General features: G+C 41.2%; 2 protein-coding genes across 2 annotated transcripts; one reads left to right on the forward strand and one right to left on the reverse strand.

Annotated features, from left to right (window-relative positions):
* Positions 1–795: 795 nt before the first annotated feature.
* On the reverse strand, positions 796–16690 carry lmf1 (lipase maturation factor 1). The gene is made up of 11 exons (XM_041029421.1): positions 16447–16690; positions 15678–15987; positions 15223–15233; positions 13498–13646; positions 8190–8255; positions 5089–5256; positions 4313–4493; positions 2987–3140; positions 2697–2880; positions 2282–2394; positions 796–1637 (listed from the first exon to the last, which is right to left on the reverse strand). Exons 1-11 carry the CDS (start codon positions 16688–16690, stop codon positions 1451–1453), a joined length of 1767 nt encoding a protein of 588 aa, XP_040885355.1. The 3' UTR covers positions 796–1450.
* An 813-nt stretch (positions 16691–17503) lies between these two features.
* sox8a (SRY-box transcription factor 8a) lies at positions 17504–20262 on the forward strand. Its single transcript, XM_041066973.1, has 3 exons — positions 17504–18033; positions 19109–19359; positions 19478–20262. Exons 1-3 carry the CDS (start codon positions 17630–17632, stop codon positions 20260–20262), a joined length of 1440 nt encoding a protein of 479 aa, XP_040922907.1. The 5' UTR covers positions 17504–17629.
* The last annotated feature ends 3965 nt before the right edge of the window (positions 20263–24227 follow it).

The following is a 24227-nucleotide window of genomic DNA, read 5'->3' on the forward strand; positions in this document are numbered from 1 at the left end:
AGTTGTTAAACCAGTTTGGCCAGTTTGGCCATCTGGCAGTTCTATTGTCAAGAGCAAACAGGGACATTTGAATGGATTACAGGGGATGTGATTTAAACTTTGTTTTTGTGTTGTCATTTTTTAATTTTAAATATTGAGCAGGAATATCGATCTTCAAAATCTCTTTATCTTCTCAAGTCATCTTAAATGGAAATGGATACTGTTACTTCAGCTGCATTTTCCAGTCATCAGTCTTCTGATGGGACAGCTAAGTTCCTGTTTTCATCAATCAACCAGTCTGCATAATATTTGCATTTCACTTACACAAGTATTTTTTAAAACGTAGCTTTTTCAATGTGTTTTGGCCCTTTTGTCCATATGCAAACTGCATTTTGGGTCACTGAAAACTGACCTTTTTGACAAGATGTTCAGAAACTTTTACAGGGTTTCAGTGTTGACGTGCAGACAAGGAAGACACAGTTTTTGGCTTGGGGACCTTAACTGAAGCTCCTGACCTGTATTTGAGAATCTATACTTTGCACTGCTGTCACATGACTGGCTGACTGGATGACTGCATGAATAAGCAGGTTTATAGGTGTTCCTACAACTGACTGAATGTAATTATCAGCGTCAAAAAGTCATCAGATTGATTAGATCTGATTTTATCTGATCAGTGTTCCAGCAACAACTCCTCACTTCCAGAGAAAATGCTGCTGACAATGAAGAAATAAGGTAAGTAAGATGAGACGTCCACCTGTAGCACATCATGATGGAATCTGGACGTAGCTCATTTAAAAGGAAAGAACATCATTGAATTTTCACAACATTTTAATCTGTTACAAGAATAATGATCACAGACGTTATTTGGTTCGGATTGTTTGGCTGTTTTTCTTTCCGTGCTGTTGTTGGACAACTCCAGGACAAGGATGAAAAAAACAGGCCCCAGAGGACCCAACAGAAGAAACTAGATGAGAGACAGCCCCAGTTCAACAACCAGAGATGAACAGGACCACAACAAGACAATGAGGAAAACATGTTCAAGAGCAAAGAGATGAAGAAAACCCCAAGGTGAAACCAGAGAAGAATGAACCCAGAGATGATGAACAGCTGCAGCATCAGAGAAAAGCTGAGGGAAGCAACATCTCTATAGTGAACATGGAGGAGCATGGTAATGCACTGGTAGTCAAATGAAATCCAAATGTCTAGTATTATCTTTCATTATGTTGTTGGCAATGTGTACAGTAACAATGGGCAACTGACAGGATTAAAAATAGCCCCACAGATACTGTTTGTTTGTAGCTGTGTGAGAAAACTGGCTGATTTATCTAAGAATTACACTGATGTCATCCATGGTCCTTCCTTGTAACATCTATCCAACTCCAGCAGTATCACACCAAATCTGACCTCTTTCAGACTCCCTCTCCTGTAGTCCTCTGACTCCCTTTAGGTGCTGCTGTCTGAGGTTGTGTCTTTAGTTGCTGTTTGGTGGTATATGTGGGTGGGGCCAGTTCCTGGACTGGAAGTAGCCCCTGAGTCCCTCCAGGTCCACGGGAGGGAAATAGGCTCCGATGCGTTTTCTCAGCCACCATTTCCCCTGTGCTGCACTGGCACTGCCCGGCTGGCTGAACTTATACCTGAAATGTTCCCCTCGCACCCACCTGAGAGGGAGGAGGACACAGCAGAGTGAAGTCCCATGAGACAAAGACAGACATGAAGCACCTCACTGATTTGGACGTATCAGCTTCATTCTTTAATGAGAAATTTCTAACAATAAAATCCACAATTCTCTTTGTGTTCAGATTAGTTACTATACAATGAGAATACTTAATGTGTCATTTTTCATACTGTTGCCATGCCTCACCACACCAAGAATATGGGCCTGAAAAGAGGTAAAGGTAAGGGGTAAAGGTAAATCATGAGGTAAATCATGACCCTGGACAATATTTTGAATATTTCCTGTGTGCACCCCTCACCAGAGGGAGCTATAGGACAGAAAAGAATTACTCATGAGAGTATGATTGTTATTTGATTGATCCATGCCACATTAAATCACACAGTGATCATTAATAGGAAAGTTATGCACTAAGTTAGGAAATAACAACTGACAAATAACCCCAGAGAGGAGTTTTTTTTTTAATTAAGAGCATTTTAGAAAAGGAAGTAGTGCTGCTTGGGGGGGTTGAATGTTGCATGCTTCATGCTAATAAAAGCTCTTCAGTCACAGCAGAGGATAAAGTGTAGGATACACTGTTCAAAAGGAAAGATGCACTGCTCTGAGCGTCGCTGCGTTCTCTGTGCTTACCTGGGGGGGTCTCGGCCTTGGAAAGGGTTGTGGTCAAGCAGGGAGAGGACTGTGCTGTCGTTGGACAGCAGACGTCCCGCTATGTGGATCACCCACTCGCTCTGCTCGTAGGTCTGTGCCAAAAGAGAGCAAGACCGGATGAGAAAGTGTTAAGTTGGAATAAGTACATGGAACTACTGCCACCTAGTGTCTAGACACAGGAGGTGAAAACTTGAGGCAGCACTGATGAAGTTTTTGCACTAATAACAATTCAGGTGGATTTGAATTTATTCTATCTTCTATTCTCAAATGTAAAAAGCAAATACAAACACCCCAGTATCATATCTGACCTTCAGACAACACTAATATCAGCTGAACTCCACAGAATATCCACAGAAGGATAATTCATATATCACAAAAACAGGTTAATATGTACCTGGAAAGCAGCAAACCACATGAGCCAGTCCAGCCGGTAATGGTACGGTGATATAAGGCACGGTCTCCGGTAAACGTCCCCCGGCTTACACAGGAACTGGTACTCCTCCCAAACTGCCTCAGGGTCCTTGGGATCAGGACTCAGAGTGCCCTGGAAAATCACCTCAGTACGCTCCTTGGTGATGCTGGACGGGTGGAAAACACGATTTCAGTGTTTTTCAGAAACACCTAACGTCTTGTCAAACCCCATGACCCCTGACCTTTTGACCCCAACGACCCTGCCAACTGTACCTGCCAAAGGCCCCGTAGGTGTTGACGATGCGTAGTGGGTCAAAGGAGGTGTTCATCACCTGCCTGGAGCTTAACAGGTTCATCACCACGGGAATGCTCAGGCAGCCAATCAGAACGCCCAAGGAAATGTTCACCACCCGACGTATCAGCATACCTGACAGACACAGACAGACACACACACACACAAACACACACACACACACATACACACATTCAAGAGAGAGGAAGAAACAGCATGAGAAACAACCAGGAAATACTGCTATTTCACTCTCCATTACAACTTCATGTTCTGACTAAATGGACACTGGATTCAGTTTGTGGGATTTTTTTGTGTTTTACAGATCAGCTCCACTCTGTCTGTCCATCCATTGCACACTCCATCTACAACGCTCTTACCCAATTTTGATGAAACTGCTTGGATGCATGTAACTGCTCCCTTTCAGCCTAAAGGAGCTGCTGCGGTGTTTGTTCTGTTGACTTTTAGAGAAATAATGCATCTCACAGCTGTGTGATCCCGGATTTCAAAATGAAGCTGAGTGGCCTAAAGAAAACTTTAATTACAGCTTAAATCAAGGTGACATATTCGTTAGTGTCTGGCCTTGAAGGGGATTCATGATTTACGTGATAGAGTCAGTGTTACTAAGAGTGTACAGTGAGTCTGTGTGTGTTTATGCGTGTGTGATCACTTTAACACTTCCTCAGTGGAAAAGGTTTGGCCTGTTAGATCATGGGACGGCTGGTATTGACAAATGTTGGCTGAGTCTGCATCAGTTCCTTCCTACCTGTGTCTGCCTGCTTATCCCATGCATGGTAAAGACATCAGCATAATCCAGCTAAAACTTTTTATACCGAGACAGACTTTTCTGGGTCTGTTCAAATGATTAAAACATACCCACACTTCAGGTAAAAGCCTGTTTTATATTCAACATCCTACAATAAAGTAAAGACACTAATGGGTCCAATGAGACCAATTAGTGAGAGGCCACTCTCACTCTTTTACAACATTTTAAGCAGCCTGTTCTGTAAAAAAAAAAAAAAATGTAAGCGACATCACATTAAATTCCAATACACCATATGTCAAACTTTTCCCAGCTACTCAGCTGTCCAAGTGCTAATTCTTTTTCTTCCCATAATTCCCTCTCCAGTATGACCAGACCATCTGAGGCCATTAGCCTCTATTTGGGTAATACCAATTACAATGTTACATCCTGTACATAGTCTGCTGTTTAATTTCAAAATAAAATACAGGACTTTTTAACCAGAAAAAAATAAATATATATAACATATAACATTTTGTGCAATGTTTTTTTTTTTTAATCTAAACACCTTTGGTGGGTTTGGGGGTGCGTCCAGCTGCATCCTCATTCTGTATCTCCAGAACTGCTTTCTTGGCTCCCTCTCCAGAGCGAAACAAGAAGCCGAGGGATGCATCATCAAAACAGGCCAGACTGGGAACAATGGTCAGCCAGTTGAGGAAACTGAGGTTTCCACTCACTATCAGAACCACCTTACAGCAGAAAAGACAAAGCAGAGAGATAAAAAACCCACACAGCAGAAAGAAGAACCTACAGAATACTTAACGTTTATCATTAAACAAGCAGTGGAATGATTATAGAGCACCACTTCAGTGTGACGAGGCATCCTGAAGACTTATTTTGAGCCAGATGAACTTGGCATCCAGTATCATAAGCTAAATGCACATGACGCACAAATTAAATTAACGTTCACAGTAACAGATAATGCAATAAAACACAGATAAATGTGATAAAACATCCCCTTAAATCAAACTGTTTAATGGAATTACAATGTTCTGTCTGCCCTCTACTAGACAGAATAAAATGAAACTCTAGCCACACACACACTCTCCAGTGAAAACCATGTACCTCCATATATGGAGATTTTTACATTTTTAAATAAAGGGCCAAATCCGGCTCAACAACAATGAAAGCAGTAGTCTTTGGTTCCATCAAAACTTTTACATGATTCTTATGAGTCTACTCTAGATAACAATGTAAATACAGGGTTCATGCAAAGCCCAAAAAGTGATCCTGTGACATATATATAATAGTAAATCCTGTGGGCTGGCGGACAGTTTGTATTACCTGAAAGAGGATCTGCATTGCTCCATTGACCATGCACATGCGTCTGCCCAGGAAGGCGAAGAACGGGACAATGAGCTCTATGAAGTGGTTGGACAGTGTCTCGAAGCGATGGAACCACCATGGGGAGCGGTGCATGTAGTAGGACATGGGGTTGGGAACTGGCTGGGTCTGGACAGAAATGGAGGGGCAGAGAATGGAGAAGGAGAACAGGTGAAGCTGAGTCATTGAAGTCTCTGTTGGTGTCAGACACACTTATATTGCGAGACAAGAGAAATTGAGAAATAATACATTTTTCCACAAATTTCTGCACAGAAAAAAAAATTCTTAAAAAAATCCAAAGTCTGAATTAGACATGCCTCTGCTGTCTGTCTAATTCACATCTATTTACTCTGCTTTACTTTGGCACTAAACTCATGTCTCAGCCTGGGATGGAGAGCAATTTACGGTGCCACACCTTGAGGGAAACATTTCCATGTCTAAATAAAGATGGAACTTTATTTAAATGAAGGCAACCCCACCTAAACACAAAAAAAGCCACTCAGAGGTTTCATACAGACCTGTGCAGTGTTTGTGTACATTTGACTAAGTGTGTGTGCGTTAGGTGGTCGCATGCAAACCATGTAATAACTGAACATGCAAACAGTGTCAGGTGAGGTGGTTAAAAATAAATATCGCACAGAAATAGGTGTGGAAAAAAGGAAAAGACTGTTGGCACGCTAGTCTATACTCTTATTGTTTTTATGGAATGGAAGGAAAAAAAAATTATTTAATCTATAGCTAACCAAAACACCCCTGGAAACCCAGGGGCAAAGAGCCTGCAACCTCAGACAACCAAACAACCCCACCTGGCCTGCAAACTCGCTGCGTTACAACAAACAAACCAAAGCAAACAAAACATCAACTATGCTGAAACACACCTACGCAGCCCCCTGAGAGCTGGGACAGGAGGAGATCTGCGGTTCCTCTGCAGGTCTCAAAGAGACCACTGTGTCAGCGGGGGTTAATAAGGCTTCACCTGGCGCCAGTGGCTTCCAGTGCTCACCTGTGTGTGTGTGTGAGAGAATTTACATTACACCTAAGGGCGTTGAGACTTGAGGTTGGAGCAGGTCAAATGACCCTGCATGGAATAAGGTCCATATTATAACATAATTTATCAGGTGACAGCACATTTTCTAATACACTCCATTTAATTATATGTTGAACAGCACAAAATACCTGTCACCATGGAACTAACAGAATTCCCATTGTAAGCATTTATTTCTCCCATTTCAGGGTTGAGTTGACGCTACAAAATGCAAGTTCTGGAGACCAAGCTAGCACAAACAGGAGAGCTGAAGGCAAACCACTCCTCTCCTTCGAACCCTCCCTCTCCCCAGTGTTACCCTCCACCCAGGCCTTGCTGCCCAGCCTGTGGAGTTTGCGAGCAGGTAATACGAGCTAGAAGCCTTGGCGCACGAGGAGTAGAAGACTACAATGATTGACAGCCGTGAGCTCCCACCTCTGACTCTGACCTTCTCTGATTGGTTAGAAGGGGCGAGGCTCACTCAAAAACTTTGGAAGGGAAAATCACTGCACTGCTGCCAGGCTGTTCAATGAGTCTGGAGTACAGAAGATATATTGGATGTCCAGTAATTAATGTTACCTATTACAATATTTTTATTTTATCATACTGTTTAACATTTAAAAGAAGTCTGTAGTGTTTGCAGGTTCAGTGAGTGCTGAAAACAATATGTCCTCACTGCAGAGGCACGGCTGAGATGATCTGAAATGTTTCTTTAGTTTTTAATTCCCTGTATTATAACTGTTCATGATCTAAGGCAGAGGCAGTCGCCATCTTTTGGCTTGTGGCCCTCCACTATAATCTGCAGAGAGTGCTGAGTTTTTCGCATGCCATCGATATATTAAATCCGTACGGTGAATAAGATTTGTGCTAATCTAATTACTCATTTCACAACCCCCCAAATTTGACCAGCGGTTTATTGCTCTACTTGGCATTAGCAATGCTAAATATGGGAACTAAAAACCTGGGAATAAATTAGATTTACAACGCAAAGTACGGCACAAGCTGTCCAGTCCCACAGAAGCCAGTGTATTACAGTGTGTAAGGCATTCCTATTCTATTTCAGACTGTGTGTGCATCCTTCTTGATTCGTGTCAGCTCCAGTCATCCAGTCCCGTATGAGCTAGTGTATTCCTGTCTAAGTTAATTACAGAAGATGGCCCTCCTCCCTCTGTGGCTCGCAAACACAGTGGGTCAGAGCGGTTGAGAGTCCCACAGGGGAAAAACAAACACTGGATTTGCACAACCTCACGCTCTGTGTAAGGGGCTGATTTATTGAAACCGTCGACAGCGGTTACTGTAATGTGCTGCCCATGGTTTGGTTTGCCTGATGTGAGTTCATTGCCGTCTTGTCATCAGTCAAAGCCAAGGCACAATGTTTTTTGTATATCTGGATCGGTCTTAGACATTCAGGCTGTCAAAGAAAACTTGGGGGAAATTTAGAAAGTCGTCTTCCAGAGAATTATCTTTATTTTTTCTTTATTTCTGCTGGTCATGCAGCCTCAAGAAGAATTTATAATAATACTGTACAGTAACAAGTGTCATCTGAACTTGTAATTTGATAGCTTTGGTGAAATCTTTGGTTCTCAGAGCTCACTGATGTGGTGTTGCTGCACTTCTGAGGTCAGCAAACAACCATGGGAATTTATGTTGAGAAAACTTGAGCTTCTCTTATTTATTTTTTCTTTTTTTTTTGTCACTGCTCATGATAACCGCGCTCTCCTCCTTCACTATTGCATCTGGAAACATCAAATGCAAACATCATAATTTCTTGTGCACTAGAAAGAAGAACCGAGTACCAAGTGTGAGAAACTATAATGGGCATATTTCACTTTCCAGGGTTGAAACTTGTCACTTGATGATGATGTAATACACTAATTAGCACATCATTGGGTCATAGTTCCATTCTGCCTAGAGTCAGCTGGTACTGTACTGCAACAAACTAACTCAACAGCTTGACACTAGATAAACTAATGCACCGGAACATAACACACAGACACACACTGCACTGTAAATACACACACAGGCATAAGACACACACCTCGTAGTGATAGTCCATGCAGGTGAGGTCTCTCCAGCATTTGTCCCCTCTGATCTTAATGAGACCCTGAAAAAGACAGAAAACACAGACACGTCTGTTGAAAGCTTACACTTTGGTGCCGTAAATCCTGTAAAATAAGCAACCATCAACAGCCCATTAGAAAATCAGATTACAGACTTTAAAGTACATATTCAGCTGAAACTGTCCAAAGGGAATAAAACATATTTTACCCTCGTCCAGGTGCGTACATGAATGCAACTCATTTTGTCAAAGGAGCAGGAATTCAGGAAAACTCCCAGTGAACAGTTTTGAATAAAAATAGAGATATGTGTTATTTACAAAAACAAAACAAAAGGTAGTGTTAAAAAGATGGCACATTAGCCCTTAATAATAAAATGATGTTACTGCTCTGAGTAGATTCCTACATAAACCGGAATCTCGTTAATATAATGTGTAGTTACCAATTATGCTACTGCACTGTGAGCCAGGACAGAGAAGAATTTATGGGTAAAAAAAGTAATTTTATAAATTTACAATTGAATCTACAACGCAGTGAAGTGTACAAAAAGTGAAGGGGTCTAAATACTTTCTGAAGCCACTGTATATTATCTGTGTTACAGTCCAGTGCTTGGTCCTGCTTGTGCTCTCGTGCTTCTGCATATTGTAAAGTGGAAGAAAGGAAAAATAGGGAGACAAACAGAGGTATGAGGGAAGAAAAGAAAAAAGAGCAAAGAAATGGAACCATATAAGGTTAAATATACAGCATACATAAATAACAAGAAGATGAAGACCTGAATAAAAGAGAACTGTGTCGATGGCGGTCAAGACCTACATGTGCGAATTCATGTGCAGCTTATTTATCACAGTTCTTGCATTTATACATTACATATAATCCAATAACAGCTGATAATGTGTTGCTTCTAATGTGAACAGGGCTGCTCATCCTCTGCTCTCTTCTGCATCACCTCACTTCTCCCTCCTTCATGCTTCTGTCAGAATCCCTGATTTTACACATTCAGCATAGAGCTGACATGATGACGGTGAAGTGAATTTTAACATTTGTGCCCACATTGACAATTAGGAGAAAAGTAATACAGCTAATTAATGATTATTTTCTTTATCAATTAACCTTTAGCTGTTCCGACCTTCAGCGCGCTCAGGAACAGAGCTTACAGATGTGTAGCTGTTTCTCCATTAAGAGCTGAACTGGGGAATTCATCCTAAAAAAAAATGTACCATAGAAAAATAGACAGAATACAGTTATCAAAAGGTGGTAAATACTAATAGAAGCTCTATCAGTAAATAAAAAAGAAGAAAAAGGGAAAGGAAGGAGTCTAATAACATGAATGATTTATTTGTCATAAAAATAGTAAGTACAACTGTGTGTAGTGCAGATTCAGCTTTTTCTTCCATCAGGTCCAGATCATTTTTCTGGATCTGGACCACAGTGTACAAACTCATTGATCTCAACACCACAAATATGTGTCATTTTCCTTTACATCAAGATCCAAACATTATTTCGTCAGGAAATGACAAAAATAGATTTTAAAAAATAGATGCCATAATTTAACCAGAACTGTACCAAAACGTAATGAGTCTTTCCCTGGCACATGCCCCATCCCTCCACCAAGTTTGGTGCAAATTGACTCAGTAAATCCTCCTGACAAATAAAAATAAACAGAGATGGATGATAAAAAAAAACTTCTTGGCGGCAGTAATTAGCTCACAGTACGTTTGAGAGGATTTTTCCTTCATAAAATAGAAAATAAAACTCAATCAAGACCAGAAATACAGAGAAATGTGTCCTCAGCCCCGTGCATGTTCTTCACCAGCTGAACTAAGTAAACAGTGAGCTATCTGGGACACGAGACTGTCAATACTGACACATCAACCCGTCATGTGGTTGGCATGGAATGTGGAATAAATCGGCCGCTAACCTCTCTAACCACATTTAGGAAAAACCAGGACATTTCATTCTGATTATGAGCTTGGCTGCTGGCTGTCGAGATGCTGTGGCTGAAGTTGCTGCTGATAATCCAATTCAATCATGAGATCCTGAAATGTCATGAATTACGACCTGATATTCAGATCTCTGTCACGAACAGAGCGGTCAGTGTCCACAGCAGGATTCAACAGGCTTCCTTGAGAAACACCACTAAAATTAAACTGGAGGAGTTCTAACAGATACAATTACAAACCTCTCAAAACTTATATAAACTTCAAAAAATGTGTATGATGGTCCACTGGAAAGTTATAATTTGTGGACACGTTTTTACTCTTTTAAAAGAAATAAACTGGAAAACTGGTGATTTTTCCATCAATATCATCAAAAAAAAAGGCCATGAAAATGTGTCATGTGATACAGAAAGGTTTTAAACGCTCTAAATAAAGATAAAAACACTTATGACATGAGGTAAACCCCATCATTTCAAGTGTGAGAGAAAAAAGGCAAGCACTGTGTCTAGCTACACACCCTGCCTCTCGTATTATAGACACTTATGCCATGAACATCCCAAGCTAGTAAAACCTTTATAAAGCAGCTTTTTGTCAGACCATTCTTGTGATTTCTCATAGTTTAAAGAGAGGAAAATCTGATTTCAGAATTTTCCCTCGGGGTGAGAGCCACAGAGCAGCAGCAGTTCATAGTAAGAAAAAATGTGACCTCTAACAACATTTACACCTCAAAATCAGTGATACTCCACATATTGACCACTGCAGTTAAGTCGAAAACACCTTTCCCAGTGGACCAGACGCACACCTACAGAGTCAAGTCGTACGGCACACTGTCGTCGTAATGCTCGAATCCCAATTAACACCCGAAACTCCACACCTGGCGGAGCGTTTCCAGCTGTCACGAGGGTTTCATAGAGATGTTCCTGCCAGCAGTGAAATGTGACATCCAATTCACAATCCCCGTGCCATGCAGCACTTTAAACAGGAAGCTCATAAACATTAGTAGAGAACCACAGAAATTAGCCATTTTAAAGCTCCTCCACAAAAAATATGGACAACAAAATTAAATATCAAGAACCTTTTATTCGCTGGCCACTTGTTAAACAACGTGATTCAGCTAACAGATTTTTCCATAAAGAAAAATGAACGCTAATACACTGACAGTGGTTAGCATTGTAGCAACTGTACCACGGACAAAACCAACATGACTAGCTTACTTGCTAATGAAATAGCAGAGCTGTTGTCGAAAGGTTGGTGGTTCTCAATTTATGACCAAGCAAGGCTAACAGCCCCCCACCCGACCCCAGCTTTCAGTCTTTGCAATGAGTTAACCACGTCCCGGACATATCTCTGTATTACATGAACAAAGAATATTGTAATATTTCCTAAAACGTTTCTTTAAGGCAGGTGTTTTTCTCCTGGCAGCTGCAGATATTATGATATCCGAAAACTGCTAGCTATATACTCAACTATTGCAAACGCTAGCCTTAATGTACGCTCTAATGTAGGCTATTTGGAGTATTTTTCTTTATTAAAGTTTCCAACCAACAGATGCTGCTGGGACAGCATGTACTACCATGTCAGGGACAGAATAAAGGGGCATCGGTTAACATCAGGGATTAAACCATGTAAACAGTAACCAGTATATGACAACTTCCTTAGTCATGCTGTGACAAATGCAGTCAAAAAATGGTGGGTGGGCTCATACACATCCCCATTCCCGCTCATTTCCTTCCACTGAGGGGTTCTTTGAAGTGTGTGCTAAGCCAAGTCGTCCTCACAGGCAAGAACTTTGTAGAATCACATAGCTATGGTGAACCGCGGGCTGTCAGACAGATAAACGGCTGGGACCAGGGCGGATCAAACACTGAGGGACTGTGGCAGTGGCTGTACTACATTTAACACTGCAGAGATGCTACACAAAGTCAGCGGGATGGAGTCTTAGCTCTACTCCAACCATTATAATCTCATGTAATCCCTAATGATGCTCAGTATAGCTTCGAATTAAGAATTCTGGACAAAAAAAAATCATAGTAGAGCCTAAAACTCAGCAAATCTGTGACATTTCTTCAATTTACGTTTAAGTCAAAGCCTCTGTGACAGTTTGTTTCCCGTGTTTATTGTTTAGCATCTGGATGTGATTTCCTGACAAAACTGCATGTGAATTCTCTTTGGAATTTAACTTTAATGTTCAGGATGTCTGATGTTCATTCTAGCACCTGAACGCAGTGTTGTTATAAATTGCCAAAAAATGAAAATCTCATTATGGAAATCCCCGATCTGGATTATCACCACAATCTAATTAGCTGATCCCATTTGTCTGACATGATAATACTTTCTACTAATTTTACCAGAGCAGATAAAGAAATTAACATCATAATTTATTTTTAATTAATATATAAATACATACTAATGCAATCTACTAAACAATGAAGTATATTGTTGGAATAACTTTGAACTAGAATACTAGCTAACTACTAGCTAACTGACCTATGCACTAGGGTTGCAATAGAAGTAAATTAAATTTCTGTAATTAAAAATAAGTCCAGATGAACTGAAAGCACCTAACTCTTCACATATCAGTGAATAAAGCCTGTTCTGTTCAGTAGTGAACTCTTTAGAGTAATCTAGAGCTGAGGTGCTGCCCCTGTGCTGCAGCTCTCTTCATGGTCTTAATAGGAAAAACCCCACTGGGTTTGTGGTGACTGCAGTGATTGGCAGATAAAACCCAGTCGGTGGTCTGAAATTCACCATGGAAACTGTCAAACAACCAGACATGTTGTTTAGCCGACCATATATTTGGGTTGGATTTCCAAATACTGGCAGGGTTTTATAGCAAAGCACAGTTCCAAAAGTAACGGTCTAAAGTCAGGAGGACAAACACTGGAATATCCCGGGGAATTATGCTGCTGAGAAATGGTTTCATTTCTTCACACTGGCTTGCTGGATGCATTCAGGTGTGTGTGTGTGTGTACTGAACATGCCTTTCTGCTTGAATTTACAGTATCTGCTTCCTCCTAGACAGAAATATCCATTTCTATACAGGGTCTCCCCACAGGAAATGTGTTAGTCAAGGTGCTGCTGGCAGTACAGGGGTTTTAGGAACAGGAGAGCCCCTGAGTAAATTCCATCTGATTAATTTTTATTGTGTTTGACAAGTTAAATAAGCGCTACAAGTTTGATGCAGAGGAAGAAGCAGCGAAAAATGATCTAATTGCAAAAGCATGAAGGAAAAGTTTATTAAATATTAAAAATATTTTTAAAATATTGGATAATAGAAGCTATGAAGCCAAAGAAATATCTCACTGACTCTTGAGCTGCAGGACACATCCTATGTTTAAAACGTTATACTCACAGCTCCTAGCATGATGCGGACGATGAGCCATCTGAAGGTCCAGATGCAGATGAGGGAAGGAGGGCAGCAGCGAGGGACCTGGGACAGAGTCCACACCGGACACAAGAAAATGGCCAGAAAACCTGTCTCCAACAGCTGGCTCTCCCAACCTGGACAAATCATCAGTTGTTAAGAGTTTTCTTAAGGAAGGCTCAGTGTGCTACCTGGCTGAGTCAAGCTTCCTCTGAACTCGCTGCGCTTTGTTGGTATTTCTGTCATATATTTGTCGACTATGAGTGTTCAAAGCTTTGCTTGGTGTTTGATTACTACACGTTAATTACCAGTGCTATTGGTGCTTACTAACTTATTTTAAACATATGGTGAGAATGGGATTAGTTTTACACGTGTTTGGTCATAAACCAAAGTTGATGACAGTCTTAGCTAAAAAGTCAGAGGATCAACAAAATAAAAATCAATTCATTCTGAGGCGGCTATGAATGTCTGAACTAACTTTCGCAGCAATCCTTCCAATAGATACCGAGATATTTTTGTCTGAAGTGGTGGCGTGACTGACCCCCAGACCAGCATCGCTGTTTCTAAAACCACGGCGCTAGAATGATTAAAAACAAATTCAACATAATGTGATTATATTCAAGTTTACCTTACTAAATGCAATATTGCAGCTTTGAATTTTTAAAGAGAGGTTCAAGTGATTGAACAGTGTCTGCCACTAATGCCCCTAACAGCACAAACCCCTAGCCTCTGGTTTGTAGTCTAGACTTGGGAACAATTGGAGGAGCTTAGTCTGCAGACTTAAAGCTGCGCTGTCAGCCATAGGGTGATAATAGGCCCAAAAGAAAAGAAGGAGTGAAGGAGAAAGACATTGTGAGTGAGAGAAAAAGAAAAAAAATGTTTTTAAAAAAAGAGAAATCGAAGCCAGAGCTCCTAACCACAGACATCGGCCTGGCGTCTCTGACTACAAAGTGTCATTAACCAGTCAGAGAGCTGCCACTGACCTCGCCACTTATCTGGGCCTGAGCCCTACATGTAACCTCCTATTTATACTTTCTTATTTCTTTTCTCTCTGTCCTCCCTCTTTACTGGGAACTGGGTTCACCAAGTTAGAAGGTAATGTACTGTGCATCAGTAAACCTTAATTCTGCCCTTGACTGGGTTTTAACCCAATAACTGGCTGTAAACAATCTGGGAAACAATCATGAGAGAACTGCTGGCGAGATTTAGAAGCATAAGCATAAAAGTAGATTTATGTGCAGTGATTATAATGTATTATGTTTATGATCCACAACTCTATAACCTCATGCTTCCCAAGGATAAAACAATTTGTGATTATTTCTTTTTATTCTTTGGGATGAGTTCCCAGTAAAATTATATCGAGTGCTTATCTCAAGCTTCATTGAAATGAAAAAAATGGGATTGGACAGACATCTCCTCTTTAAAAATATGCTAATTTCTACTCTAAAAACCTCAGTCTAAAGTATCTAAATACATGTATCAGTGTCAAAAGACGTCAGTGTATAAACAAGCTTAGTTTGGGGGATTTTACCACATCAGTTTCAGGATAAACAAACTCAGAGGGTGTCCAAACCTGAGTGTCTCACACAAATGTTTTTTCCTCTAATCCACTTCTTCTATTTGACGAGGAGAATCAAAGAAAACGTTCTCGGATTCTGTTTTAAAGTTGAAAAGTGTGTGAGTCACTTGGTGTGGATCATGAAGTTCACTCACCGAAGGAGTACCTAGAAAGAGAAAGAGCAGGAAAAAATCATTTTCATTATTGTTATTATTATTTTCTTCTTTGTCTAACACTGAGGCAGCAGAAACAAGCTGACAACACAACTAGAGCTGCAGCTAATGGTTATTTTCACTACGGAGTAACCTGCCAATTACTTTTCAAAAGCAATCGATTAATTGTTTTGTAATTACAAAATATCTGGACATTATTTTTCTTTTGATCAACTAGATGATTAAGCTCTAAATACAAAAGTCCACCTTGGTCTCTACCAACTCCTAAGAAAACTATTTGTCTCTTTAACTGCTAAATGCTCCAAAGAGCTAATGGAAGAGTCGGGTGATAATTCTCTGTAGGTTCGTTCACATGCTTGTTAATGTTTAGAAAAACTAATTAGAGCAGCTGGTTGTATTGTTGTACGTGAATCAATGCACATCTATCCCAGACTCACCACAGCTGTCCCACGTTGACCAGCGAGTGGTAAAGCACCCACAGCGTCACCATGATCACCATATTGGCCATTCCCGTCACCAGCACAAACGCCGACAGGGCCATCCCCACCAGGGCGATGCCGTCCAGGTTGGAATCCATGTTTTCCCAGTCCAGGAACCAGAGGATGGACGGTGTATACGCAAGGGCAGCCATACCTATCTTTCCCCCGACATAGCGCTTGACACTGTTGAGGTAGCTCTTGCAGGGCATCAGACCGTGCTCACCTATCAGCTGCTTGTTCTGGTTGAAGGCAACAGTGAATGCCACCACTGCAGAAAAGCAGGCAAAACAAAACATGAAGGACATGCAAACAAATGCAATTCAGTGTTGGATATGGGCATAAGGGTGTGATACAATGGGTCTTGCAATTGTAAATTTTGTCAATGAAGTCAAACAACAGGGTCTGAACAGTCTGTGTCCCAGTCCACAGACCTGTGCTCATGTGGTTGTGACAGAAAAACTGAGACCCAGAACCCCAGCAGCCAGTACCTGCACTGGAAAACCACCTGTCTTCTGTATGTGACTTATTATGTGACTTAACTTGATGCAACACAACTCAGGAAACACAACTTTTAGGAAAACGCACCGTGTAATGCCGACATAAACTGCAAACTATAAAATATGAAATTAATTTTCCAAGACAGAAACACAGCTTACACACTACGTAAATAACTCCACATCTATTTGAGACTGTGGTGCAAAGTGTTTGAACTGTTCAGCACACTTACAGTAAATAAAGGCGACGGAGCGCAGCAGCACGATCCGGGTGAGCCAGTAAGTCCCGGTCTGTAATGACTCAAGTCTCTTCTGTGTCTCGGAGTCTTTGCTGCTGTCTGCTCCATCTTCTCTGCAGCTGTTCTCCGAGTTTGTCTCTGTCTTTCTGCTGTCCACGCGTCTCCTCCTCACACTGCTCTCTGAACTCTCACTGCGAGCCGCCATGTTCACGGCGCCCACGGTCACGTGACTAAACATACGCGGAAGTGGATTATTATTGTTATTAATATTAAATTAATATAATATTATTGTTTACTTTTCAAAATACAGGTACGAAAGAGAAATGCCGTTTTTACCCAGAACTTAAAATGATAATTAATTATATTAAGATAAAATAAAAACGCAAGCATCATCTTAGAACAGAATTAAGAATAAAATAATCTATTTGAAAATCAAATGTCGAACTATGCCTAATTTGGGGGTTTGGTCTGTAATAATAATAATAATAATAATAATGATGATGATGATGATGATGATAATGTGTGAGCAGAATTTTAATAATCTGAAGCACTTATTTAATGCATCACAGTGTATGTCATTTGTGAGTGCATCTTTTGTGTATCGAAAATAAAAATAGCTACTGATGTCAGATTAATACTGTGGAATACAATTGTCCCTGAAATGCAATGTAGCCTAGAGCAGCATAAATGGAAATCCTCTGGTAAAGTACATCATTTGTGCCTCTGAACTTAAATGAACTTAAATCGAATCCACCCTTAACTTTTATTGAGCAGGCTATTATCCAAAGCATCGTAAAGTTTAAAATTGTAAAGTTGTAAATCCTCACTCTAATATTGTCTGCTAAAATTTTCTCCTGCTCCTTCCTGCCAAATTAGGAGGAACTCTGCTGGTAAAACTTTGCAAAAGCCAATAGGACACGAGGGGTGGAGATATGCAAGTGCTAAGGAGAGTTAAAGAGCTAAAAAAGAAAACGTGGTTCGCTTCACTCTGTGTTGCTGTGGAAGAGGGTGCGGAAAGAAATGGCAAGTTCAAGACAAGAAATGTGGGATTTTACTTGATTTCGTGGTGAAACAGTCTGTAGTCAGTCTACAGAGCCGTGCGCCTTTACGCACTTGGAGAAGTCTGCAGGACTTTGGGCACCAGAAAAAACATTCTTGCAACTTTTATTGGGCAAACATGACAGAGGAGAACAAGTCACTGACGGACCATCCATGCAGTCCGGCGGGCAGCGACAGCTCTGTGACCCCGCATGGTTCGGACTCAGAGTCTCTGGCTTCTCCAGCAGGGTCGGACGCACAGGCGACTGCGTCCGTAAATACGCACAAGCCGGAGAGCAGCACGGAGGATGAGCGCTTCCCCGCCTGCATTCGCGACGCGGTGTCGCAGGTGCTGAAAGGTTACGACTGGTCGCTGTTGCCGATGCCCAATCAAGGGGAGAGGGGGCTGAAGAACAAACCTCATGTGAAACGGCCGATGAACGCGTTCATGGTTTGGGCGCAGGCAGCGCGGAGGAAGCTGGCGGACCAGTATCCTCATCTGCACAACGCCGAGCTCAGTAAGACTCTGGGTAAACTGTGGCGGTGAGTACTGGAGCTCAGCTAGAGAGTCTCAACTTCAACTAATGAGCATCTGATCGCACTGCATGCAACTCAGTTAGAACTCCACCACAGTTTGTGTTTCCAAACCAAAATCCTGGTCTCTCTGCAGTGAACTTTTACAGGCAATGAAACAGAATTACTTAAGTTATTAAGTACAAAATTAGATAAAGTAATATGCTGTGATTTTTGCACAAGTAAACATGCTGGTTGGATACTCTTTCCCCTGTGCAGTACAAAACATATTAATAAAAGACCAAATGAAAGACAAATAACTTCTCAGCTAACTGGTGGTTCATTGATGGGTGTAAAACTGATGACTTTTTAATTCCGATATCAAAAACATGAAAACAAAAAAGCTGTGCAGTACAGCTGAGTCAATTTACCAATCAGCCAGTGATGGAGTAAGTATTCAGATTCCTAGTCCCAAAAATAGCAGTTCTGCAATATAAAAATACTCCATCACAGGTAAAAGTCCTGCATTGAAAGTGTCACATACCTAGAATGAAGTAATAGATAAACCATCAAGTAAAAAGTATTAGTAGTAAAATGTACTCAAAGTATGAGAATTAAAAGTAGTTAAGGCAGAAAATAGCTCCTGAGTGAGTGTTATACTGTTATAAATTATAATCATTACATTGCATGTGTAGGGTAAATAGCATTTTACTGTTGCAGCTGATCAAGATGGAGCTAAATTAAACTATTTTACAGACTGTTGGGGGGTTTAATCTATCTAATCTAACTGCGCATCATATTTCATACGGTTATCATATATTTTCCATGTAAAATCCTAATCTATAACATAACTACTATAGTTTTCAGATAAAACTGGTGTGAAAAGAACAAAATTTCCCTCTGAAATGTAGTGGACAAGAAGTAGTTGAGTACCTCACTTGACTGACGTGACTATGGTGGCTGCAGATAATGCAAGTGCACAAATATCACTTTTGTCTTTTTTTGGGGGGGGGGGCGTTCAGCTAGCTTTTTAGCTTTTGCAATCTACATGTGCATATGCATGATATGTATGTGTAGCTTATTAACTTGCCCCTCTCCTCCTCAGGCTTCTCTCCGAATCAGAGAAGCGTCCTTTCATCGAGGAAGCAGAGAGGCTGAGGCTGCAGCACAAGATAGACTACCCGGACTACAAGTACCAGCCTCGGAGACGCAAGAGCTCCAAAACCGGTCAAGGGGATGGTAGACCGGGACTGGTCCAACAGCAGCATCACCAGCAGTGTGTGTATAAGACAGAACCAGGGATGGTGCTGGCTGGGACGGGGGATGTACACCATCATTACCATGCAGACAGGACAGGTGAGAGACTGATACACTTTTAGGATACAGTATTGGGGCATTTATTGCAATTTATGTCTTTTACCCTTTTATGCTTCAGCATGGAAATATTGATGTTTGTTTTGGTTTTGGTTTCCAGGTCAGTCTCATGGACCTCCAACACCTCCCACTACCCCTAAAACTGACCTTCCCGTGGGGAGCAAACATGAGTCCCACCGGCTTGTGGACGGCAGCACCGGCTCTGCTCCTCCATCCAGCCGTCAGAACATTGACTTTAGCAACGTGGACATCTCAGAGCTCAGCACCGACGTCATCAGCACCATCGATGGGTTTGATGTCCATGAGTTCGACCAGTACTTGCCTCCCAACAGCCACGGCTCTGCTGTTCTAACCCCGCCAGATACCAGCCACGCACATAATAACCCCCCTGGATCATTCATCCTACCCAGCATCCACTCTCAATCCCACAGCATTCCCACTTGGACTCCCAGAACTTCTGGTGGGACTTCCACTGGAATGCCACCATCTTCTTCTACTCGTGACACCCATGGGCCCCATGAGGACACCAGCCACAAACCTCAGATTAAAACTGAGCAGATGAGCCCAGGTCACTACAGCAGCTCCTCCTCCTCCACTCCTCCACCACCACAACCCGAGTACACCTCCCTCAGCTCGGAAGCCTGCCCTTCCTCCACATCCTCCACATCTTCCGCCAACCAGTCTGACTACACTGACCTTCAGAGCTCCAGTTTCTACAGCGCCTTTTCTGGCTATCCTGCCAGTCTCTATCAGTACCCTTACTTCCATTCCTCCAGAGGGCCCTATGCCACACAGCTTATCAACAGCCTGGCCTTGGCACCACCTCCGCACAGTCCTCCCTCTGGCTGGGAGCAACCTATGTACACAACGCTCAGCAGGCCTTGAAGAAGCGGATACAATAAAACTGACCAAATAGACAAAAACAATTCATAGCGTGTGAAGTATAAAGACAATGTTTTGGAGATATGCTGACATTTTGACTCATTTAAAGTTATTTTTGTAGGTTTTGAACAGTTTGGATTTTTTGAAGGACAGTGCCTGCATCTGTTGGCTGAATGGCTCATATTGTGCATCAATATAATGTTACATTTGTTCATTTTATGGAAAAAAATTCCAAAGATAAACAAAGATTCAGTGTTTTGTCTCTTTACTGAGAAACAAATAAGTATGTGAAACACCATTTACATGAAGTGAAAATTGAAGATATTTCATTTTTTGTATTTTTTTTATACAGCAGATATGTGAAGGTTCTGCATTTTCACTGCAGATTCTTTAGCCAGCGAGAAGGATTTTGAACCTTAGGGACAGAGAATTGTGTCTCTGTCTTCTTCTACAAATAAAAATGACCCAGCCTCTTGATGGGACCGGGTCTCTTAAAGCCAAAGTTTCTGATTTATGGAAATACAGTTCTTAGTTCTTAGTTGTACAGTTACATTGAAAGGTCAATACCATTCTCCTGCTTGTTCTCTAAATCCAGTCCAAAGCTACAGTTATGAGTCAGTTAGCTTCCACTAGCATAAAGACTGGATGCAGAAGGCGATGGTAGGCAGAACCTTCTGTGCTTCTGGACAGAGCCAGGCTGACTATTTCTAGTCTTTATGCTTACTGCCCCTCGATTGTTATCATGCAAACATGAGTGGTATCGATTTTCTCATCTGTCTCTTGGCAAGAAATTTCCCAAAATGTCAAACTATTACAATTAACAGCAAAAAAAGTAACTGTACAGTCACATACATTTGACTGCTTTGTGAGCGCAAAACAGAAATCAAGTGCAACCCTTTATGAAATGAATTGTCTTGTAGGTACAGGGTCCAAAGAATTGTAAGGGTTAGATTCACACAAGGCCGACACAATAGATTCAAATCCAATATCTATGAGGTATTTTCTCCCCTGCCTGGACTTCTTGCTCTTCTTGCTGCCAACCTGTCCCTCACCGCTGCTTCATTTTCAGTTTGTTTCCAGTCCAACAGCTGCTCCTGCTGGGTTTCGTGGGAGGAGATTAGCTAATTTCACACTCCTGGCTTTGCTTGGATTATTGACTGCAGGGGCTGATAGACAGGACAGCTGGACTGGGTTTTCCAGAGGCACCGTAAACATTTCAACGTACCGATTAAGTCTGACTTTATTGCTGTTTTTAAGCTCAACTTAAAAAAAAAAAAAAGATGTTCTGAACTCACAAGTACAAATGATTAAAACATAAAAACAACAAAAAATGAGGGTTGTTTTTATAATATTCAGGCCAAACTATAATGTACTGAAGCAGCAGTTTTACCTTTACTAAATGTTCGCTGCATGTGGCAGTGCCTCACTGACCATATTATCTTTAGGACAAACATGGTGGCTGCTGAGCCGAAGCCCCACCCGCTTTTAAACGCTTCCTGTTGCGGGTTCAGCCTGGCTGCTGCAGCTCAGTGGCTCACTGTCTTAGCAGTTTACCAATGACAACCCGGTTGCCAACGACAACACGTCAGCCAGACAGAAGCAACATTGATTTACCCATAATTCCGTAAGACCCCGGAGCCAGCGTGTGTATGTGTAAGAGTGGCGAGATCATCAGGTGACATTTACACCCGCAGACCTTCAGTCCACACTTTGTCCTACTGCGAGTGAGCAGCTCTACGTGTCTTCAGTCTGCCTTCACAGTGACTGATGAGTGCCATCTACTGTAGTATAGAAGAAATGAACAGCCTTAGGCCTTTACAAATAGGAAAATACTGGAGCACTGCATCCTCTGTAATGACCGTATGCAGAGTTCCAATGACAAATTAATTTAAAAAAAATCCAACATTAAGTGTCTCAGTGAGGTGTCATTCCATGGTTAGGGTAGCTAGATGAACATATTAAATATAAAAAAATATAAAAATATTAATACCACTCTCATGCCTGTGCATCCTGGCATGTGTGGAGCTAGAGCCACAAGTGATGTCACTAAAGTCAGATTCAGTTGGGACAGAAGACATTCAGTTTGAGTTAGAAAGAAGTGAGCTTACGAGACCTCTCTAGTCCGCTCCTCATCTCTGCTTCAGGGTATTGGCTCAAGCCAAAATATCAGTGGTCAGTTGCATTGTGGGTAAAGTTGGTAGCAGGTTTTCTGCATCGATTTTAATGCACAGACAAGCGGGTGGAGTCAACTTCTCCTCTAATCTTGGGCAAGAAAGTGAATGAATTCCTAAAAATGTCAAACTATCCCTTTAATTTGTCAATATAATTCAAAGAAAAATCTCAAAACTTGGATTCAAATGGTATTAAACATGGGACTGACACCATGTTTTCATGAGTATTTCAACCTGTGATGAATTCACAGAGACAGTGTGAGCTCCTGTTTAAAGTAACAGAAGAGCTCCATCTGCTGGACAAAATAGAGATACCTGTGCTTTCTATGTAGAGTCAACTTCATAATAAACACTCTGAAAAAGAACTCTTAATAATAATAATACCTAAAGATGTTTTTAATATTGAATTGTTGCTTATGTAGTCATGAACATTGAATGTTATAGAGAAATACTTTAAAGTTCTAGCTTTAAAGGAGAATTCTGGTTTATTTCAACTTAGGTCTTATAGGTTTTACAGCTTTAGCTGTCATTTCTTTAAGGTGTGGTAACCTTGTGCTCAGCATAGTAATTGCTGAGGAGGCAAGAAACACGAGGCTAACAGAAAGGTTTGTTTGTTTTAAAGCTTCTTGCACCGTCTGATGTCGCCACATTTCCAGATCCCAGCAAATAACTTGTTTTGGGTGTTTTGTGCTGTTTTGCATGTATTTTTATTGGGTTTGTGTATTTGTATATAGGCTAATCTATAGTAGGAACAGGCATTTCAAAGTAGCTTAGTTCCATAAATCCAATTACCAATCCAATCCAATTACTAATTGGAATGATGGCCAACACCACGAGACCCAAGTTTTAATAAACCAAACTTATCCTTTAGTCTGCATCATTCCTTGGGTAGTGAAGACACAGAGGACACTACTGAAATGTATTAAACACTAGTTTTCACCTGCCACTTGATTTCAAACTCATCTGTATTGATTTTAAGTTTTTTCATAATGAAACAAACTATCAATTAAGGATGAACACAATGATCTGTCTTCAAAACAAGATGCAAAAAGTAAATAAAACCGTTGTAGAAGTGTTGTATAAATTACAATCCTGTCACATTACAATCCTTTAAAGCAGCAATAACTGTCTACAATGACTCAGTATGTTCAACAGTACAAATAAATACGAGAACAGCTGTCAGATTGAGGTTTTAAAAGAACCCTGTCTGGATGCAGATCAGCCACCTCCAGCTACGTTAACAGCGACGGTGATCACTGAGAGTTTGTGTGTGTGTGTGTGTGTTTTTTTATGCATATTTGTTGTTAACAGCACTTTGTAGGTTCAGGGTTTAACAGGGTGTCAGTGCCGGAGGTTCAACCTCACAGCGTCCTCAACGAAAACGTCACGATTCCACACGCACGGTAAAGCCACTGTCATCAAAACTGTACATTCAATAAATTAACAATGCTTCGTCTTTGTTAAGCAACCAGTGAAATGACTAGATTACATAATTACATTAGATTACAGGTAGAATGAATCGCTCACAAGATGAAATCCAGAGGAAAGGGGAGGTTGTTGCAGGAGGTGAGCCCACATGGCTGAGGAGAGGGGGCAGTGGTTGGCATGGTAATTTAGAGCACAAGGTTGGAAGGTGCAAATAGGGATGACATCCCCTACCCTCTGGCCTCAGATCACCATGAGGGGCTCAGGGTCCCTTTAGAGTTTGAGTTTCCTACACATACATAGACTAGAGTACCTCTGTCTTTTTCTTCATCATCTTTTCTCATCTTGGCTCATCCCACCCATCTCCCCCCC

The sequence above is a fragment of the Toxotes jaculatrix genome, chromosome 21, assembly GCF_017976425.1.
Source record: "Toxotes jaculatrix isolate fToxJac2 chromosome 21, fToxJac2.pri, whole genome shotgun sequence".
In the NCBI taxonomy this organism is placed as follows: Eukaryota; Metazoa; Chordata; class Actinopteri; family Toxotidae; genus Toxotes; species Toxotes jaculatrix.